Below are 6,062 nucleotides of genomic sequence, written 5' to 3'. Positions count from 1 at the left end.
GTCGATTACCGTGTATCCAGGGGAATACTGTAATGCTGTTTGCAATAGACTTGACAGTGCCATGTCAATTCCCGACGTATCCAGGGGAAAGCTGTAATCCTGTTTGTAGTGAGAGTGGGAATAGACTGGAAAGTGCCTTGTCGATTAGAGTGTATCCAGGAAATACTGTAATGCGTTTGCAATGACTTGACAATGTCGTTTCCCATGTATCCAGGGGAAAGCTGTAATGCTGTTTGCAATAAGAATGGAAATAGACTTGACAGTGCCATGTCAATTCCTGTGTATCCAGGGGAAAGCTGTAATCCTGTTTGCGATGAAGAGTGGGAATAGACTGGAGAGTGTAATGTCGATTACACATGTTGTCTTGCCTGTTTGCAGTGAGAGTGGGAATAGACTGGAAAGTGCCTTGTCGATTACCGTGTATCCAGGGGAAGCTGTAATCCTGTTTGCAGTGAGAGTGGGAATAGACTGGAAAGTGCCTTGTCGATTACCGTGTATCCAGGGGAAAGCTGTAATCCTGTTTACGATGAAGAGTGGGAATAGACTGGAGAGTGTAATGTCGATTACACCATGTTGTCTTGTGTGTGCTGGTTGATGGTGCGATGGCATGAGTAGTGAACGTGTCGTAGTGTGTAGTGAATAATTGCGTATTTGGATTGTAGACTACGAGGTGACTGCCAATTCCAAGATCTGCATCGTGACAGCAGGCGCGCGTCAACGTGAAGGAGAGACACGACTTGACCTGGTCCAGAAGAATGTCAAGATTTTCCAGCGTGAGTGCTAAGAGGATATAGCTGCGTTGTGTCAGGTCATGCTGGCACGTAAATGTTAGAGCTTTGGTAAAGGTAACACAGTATATTTTCGTCCTGTGAATTCTGTGAACTCTGTATGCAAAAAAATTCACGTTAATTTTTCAGGGGCATAGTCCATGCATAGTGAATATAATGATATATTGCTTATTACAACTGTAGAGATTGCACTCCTTGGGCCATGATAAAAATATTGTTTGTTTGCCCTCACCCGACCGACCCGCCAAATAGGGGCCGACTCAAAAAATGTTATTGATCTTTCCCATTCTGTTTTTTTTTACAAATTGTATCACTGTACATTATATAAATCTGTAGGCAATACATTATATGTACCAAGCAAAACAAACATTCAACATAAAAGGTATATCCACACAAGCATACCCGAGCATGTAAAAACCATGCTGAATTTGTAAAAAGACCTCCCTTTAAGAAAAGAAAAAAAGCCTACCCACCTACCCAAACTTTTCAGCGTGGGTCGGGTGAGGGCAAACTAGGATTTTTTTAGTTGTGGCCTTATTGAGTATTGTCATGTAAGATAGTATAGGGACTTTCTAATTCCTTTTAATTCGATTAGGTTCAATCTAGTTCTTACCATGAACCTTTGTTTTGTGTATTATATTAACATTTTTATTCAATGTGTAAAGGTTCAATTTCTTACTATGTCTGTATGTGCCAGTCATGAGGAAGTCGAACTAGGTTAACGTGACTATTAATAGGGTTACGCGGAATTTAAATTTATTGATGCAATGAAGATGTGCAGTGTAAAACAGGGATTAATTGATATATTTTCTTGAATGAAATAAGTATAAATTTAATTATGAAATTAATTATATGTATATATATATATAAAACTGAAAGCGCTTCGTCGTCTTGCAGATATCATTCCTCAGCTCGTGAAGCACAGCCCCAACACGATCCTGCTCATCGTCTCCAACCCCGTCGACGTGCTCACCTACGTCGCCTGGAAGATCAGCGGCCTTCCCAGGAACCGCGTCATCGGCAGCGGAACCAACCTGGACTCATCCCGATTCCGCTTCCTGATGGGGGAGAGGCTGGGCATAGCTCCGTCCAGCTGTCATGGATGGGTGATCGGAGAACATGGCGACTCGAGTGGTTAGCTTTGCTTTGACTTGGCACTGCTCCAGATCGAACGTAGACTTTTTTTAAGCGGCGTATGGAAAATTTATTTGCGTAATGCTGTCGTGTCTGTAAATGGCTAATAGGTGATATTTATGTAGTATTATACTAGAGTGAACACTTAAATATTTAGTTTTCTATGGGAGGAGAACAGATTTGTAGTCGTTGTTATGGAAGATTATGCCTAAATCGGCTTGCACGTATATTAACATTGCAGTAATGACAATATGAGCTCCATATAATTTTCAACATTTTGCTGTGTCACATGTTTGCTTGTAGTTGCGATTTGGAGTGGCGTGAATGTAGCTGGAACGCGGCTGCTCACCATAAATCCTGAAATCGGCACGGATAAGGACGAAGAGAACTGGGGCGATATACATCGTCAGGTCGTCCAGAGGTATGTGTGCGCGGCTCGCGACATAGCCGTCGATTAGGAGCTTAATTTGTAATTTCCAACTCCATGACTGATGAGCATGATAATGAATCCAGCGTACTACTGCATGCACGGACAGATGGACATCTCCATTGATTATTAGCTCTATTTATTTTCCCGATCTCCAAGCCTTTGCATTACTTCTGAGTGCGATGTTCGACCAGCGCGTGCTAAGCGATATCGCTACCATTTTCTTACAGCGCATATCAGATCATCAAACTGAAGGGGTATACGTCGTGGGCGATTGGTGTGAGCGTGTCTACGCTATGCTCATCCGTATTGCGAGATACTAACAGCATCTACGCGGTCTCAGTCTTTGCTAAGGTAATTGAGCCATAAGCTTTAGTGGGAGCGAATGATGGCTGAAATATGTTTCCGTGTTCTGCGCGTACTGTTGTGAGTACATTTGATATGGCCAAGTGTTTTTCAACCTCTTATTGGCCCCTTTTACTTTAGACAAGTTATTTCGGAGCACACATGTCAGCATGCAAAATCAGATTAGATCTTGAAACCAGCTGTCTTTGCTCATCACTGGTGTTAACAGTGAGAAATCTGTTATTCGTACCACATTCTGATTGGTTTGGAGAGACTGGTTGAAAGAAGTACTGGTTGAGGTACAAGCTGATTGCCGTAATTCTGGCTCTAAGCAGTTCAGCTGTACATATCATCAGGAGTGAATAATAATAGAATTATTATTATTATTATTAGAAATATTATAATAATCTATTATTAATTCACTCCTGATATCGTGATATGCAGTACGCTTGTTGAACGCGTGTCGTGTGTGCCTTAATTACCCTAATTTCTGCTTTGCGCCGGTTTCACATTCACTGGCCATTTTTACCGTGACTTCACCCTTTTGGTTACCGCAGTGCCCATCGATGATCGAGTGAACCTTACTACTGAGATGCGCAAGATTTACGTCTAAGGACGGTACATTGCTGTTTGCAGGGTCTGCACGGCATAGATCAGGATGTTTGCCTGAGTCTGCCGTGTGTGCTCGGCGAAAACGGCATCACGGAGGTAATGCTGCAGCAGCTGCAGCCAGAGGAACTTGCTCAGCTGCAAAAGAGCGCCAAGGTGATGGGCGAGACGCTAACAAGCATCAAGTGGTAAGAAAGCGTGCGCGCGCGTCCTGTGTCGGAGGCATCGAATGCCTGTACTTTGGGAATGCTATACGGTCGTTGCAGCTCACAACATGCAAAACGCACACTGGTCTCTACCGATAGTACATACGCTAAGGTTGTTGCAGCTTGTGAGTGTGTAGAGAAACTAGAAGAAAAGCAACTTGTTGTCATATCTGATCATCACTACTAATAAGAAGACATGGGGAAAAAAACAAAAAGCCAACCATCAACGACTGCATTTTGTGTAGAACAGGGTTATTTCATTAGATAAAGTAGTTGGTAGAGTAGTAATTTAGTATGTAGTATTTTTGACAACTTTAGTGCGATAGTGATTGTAGTCTGTGATTCTCATATAGATTGAATTAAATTGGACATGGAAATTAGTCAGTAAACACTAGGTTAGCCCAGTAAAATATGTGTCTGGGGAACACGGTTAAATTATGTAGTATTTTTAACGAATTTATTATCATAGTAATTTATAATCTGTAGTTTTCATACAGACCGACCTAGATTTTACTTGCACACGATGAAATGTTCACCCATGGTGGTAGCCATAGGATTGTGTTTACACTGTACGGATAATCATAGTTTAAAGTTGATTTAAGCCGCTTAGTGTTGTTTCTTTATTGTGTTGCTTAATTTAGGAAAGGTATTCGGTAAATTTTGTGGAGCACTTCATTATTATGATTTTTGGCCGTTTACATTGGTTATTATGTGCTAGTTTATGACGAACATTGTTGGGCGCGGGGGGGGGGGCTGGAGTGATGTAGACACTTGTTTACATTGTCACTCACTTAGATCTCAATGTCCTTTAATATACAGCTATTATGAAATGATTTTCTTTTATTACTATACAATTATGCCAAATTTTTTTTAATGTATTTTTATGGGTAAATCCCATTTACTTAGATGGTTAGAATTAGCTTAAATCCCCTTTTGTTCCGACAGAAAAGTGTTAAACACTTCCATGCATAGCCTCGGCCAATAGGGAATGGCCATTTCAACAAGTTAGGTGAGAGGCAGGTGAAGAAAACATCACTGATAGTGTTGTAATCAATGTCAAGATCACGCGAGGGTCACATAATATAGTTGAAATTTCATGATCTGTGCACACAGGGAGATCGCAGTTTTGATGATGCAGTGGACTACGTTAAACGAGGACGATGTGTATTTTATTTTTACACAATATTTTACAATGATGGTCATAATGGTTGTTATGGGTATTAGTAAGTTGTTACCTAGATAACTACCGCTGATAGGGTCTATGTCCCCCTGGGTACGGTCCGGTATACCGGAACGTACCCTGGTACTATCTAATATGCCGGACCATACCTCGCCTACTCCACTAACGAGTCTAGGGAGTCGCCTACGCCTACTCCCTAATCCTAACCATATCAAGTGGTTACCAGGGTACGTTCCGGTATACCGGACCGTACCCAGGGTACGTTCCAGCAGTACCCTGGGGGACATAGACCCTATGAGCATAACTACCCGGTAATATAAACACATACACACTACCAAGTCAAAAAATAATAATTTTTATTTATGGTGTTAATAGTCAAAGTTAGTGTGGTAAAGTGTTGCAAGCATGGTTATCAGGCAGCTATTTTAAAATATAAAAAAGCAGCTTGTTTAAATTTGTCAGAATTTATTTGTTGCATTCTAGTCATAGCCTGTATATTAGAGCTGGGATATCTGTTGCTTACTGATAGTTTAATTTATGCCAGTTGTTTACTATGTATTTCACGAGTTATATAATCAACACTGTTATGTTGAAATAAAACTTGGCCTCCCTGAATGTTGTAGGTTTTGTAGTTCTGTATTTCTATTATTGTAGTTGCCATGTCTGATTCCACTTGACGTGATGCGGCCAAGATGCCTGGGCGCGCCGAGGATTGACACTGTGTCTTCCAATCACAGCCTACGCCGCACCAGTCTTTTATATTTTTAAAGGTGGGGACCCATTGGACCACCAAATTGCTGATCTCAGGAACTAGGGCATTCTGCTATGTTAGAACGGTTTCCTACGATAGAGTTTGCCACAAATACGAAAATAACACGCTGTTTAGCGCACTGCGCTACGTCTTTCTGTAGCATTTTCGCATCTCCGTAATCAGAATAAGCCCCGCCTTCCTCGTTGATGGACATGAATGGGGCTTTGTCCAGTAGAGATTGGACGCTCGCCCGAAACGACGCTCCTATGTGTGCATGCGCGCATGCTCTTTTGTTTTTCTCTCGTTTTCTTTTTGTTTGAATCTTGTTTTGCATGGCCGTAAGAAATAGTAGCCATGCTCTTTTGTTTTCTTTTTGTTTCGCCTTGTAACCTGACACATAACACAGTCTTACTAACTTACTACATTGCAAATTGTTTCAATCAAATGTTTCCATGAGTGACCGGGTTGGCCGCCATGTTTGTTTATTGCGACCGTTTTCAATGGGCGAGATGCGCAGATAACTACTGCGCATGTTGCGTATGCGCCCTTGCAAAACAAGAGGCGCATGCGCACTTAGGAGCGTCCAGTTTCGGGCGAGCAGCCAAACTCTACGGTACTATAT

General features: G+C 41.7%; 1 protein-coding gene across 1 annotated transcript in view; it reads left to right on the top strand.

Annotated features, from left to right (window-relative positions):
- The window catches only part of LOC106805538 (L-lactate dehydrogenase-like), a 22,396-nt gene extending 16,965 nt beyond the window's left edge, over positions 1 to 5,431 (top strand). The window contains exons 3-8 of the mRNA XM_014807176.1: positions 663 to 773; positions 1,686 to 1,922; positions 2,226 to 2,343; positions 2,580 to 2,703; positions 3,331 to 3,491; positions 5,344 to 5,431. Of these exons, the coding sequence (XP_014662662.1) occupies positions 663 to 773; positions 1,686 to 1,922; positions 2,226 to 2,343; positions 2,580 to 2,703; positions 3,331 to 3,491; positions 5,344 to 5,356 (764 nt within the window). The 3' untranslated portion in view covers positions 5,357 to 5,431. The remainder of the gene's footprint in view (positions 1 to 662; positions 774 to 1,685; positions 1,923 to 2,225; positions 2,344 to 2,579; positions 2,704 to 3,330; positions 3,492 to 5,343) is intronic.
- Positions 5,432 to 6,062: the final 631 nt, after the last annotated feature.

This window comes from Priapulus caudatus, unplaced genomic scaffold (assembly GCF_000485595.1).
Source record: "Priapulus caudatus unplaced genomic scaffold, Priapulus_caudatus-5.0.1 Scaffold6, whole genome shotgun sequence".
NCBI lineage: Eukaryota > Metazoa > Priapulida > Priapulimorpha > Priapulimorphida > Priapulidae > Priapulus > Priapulus caudatus.
This window is presented reverse-complemented; position numbering and strand designations above follow the sequence as displayed.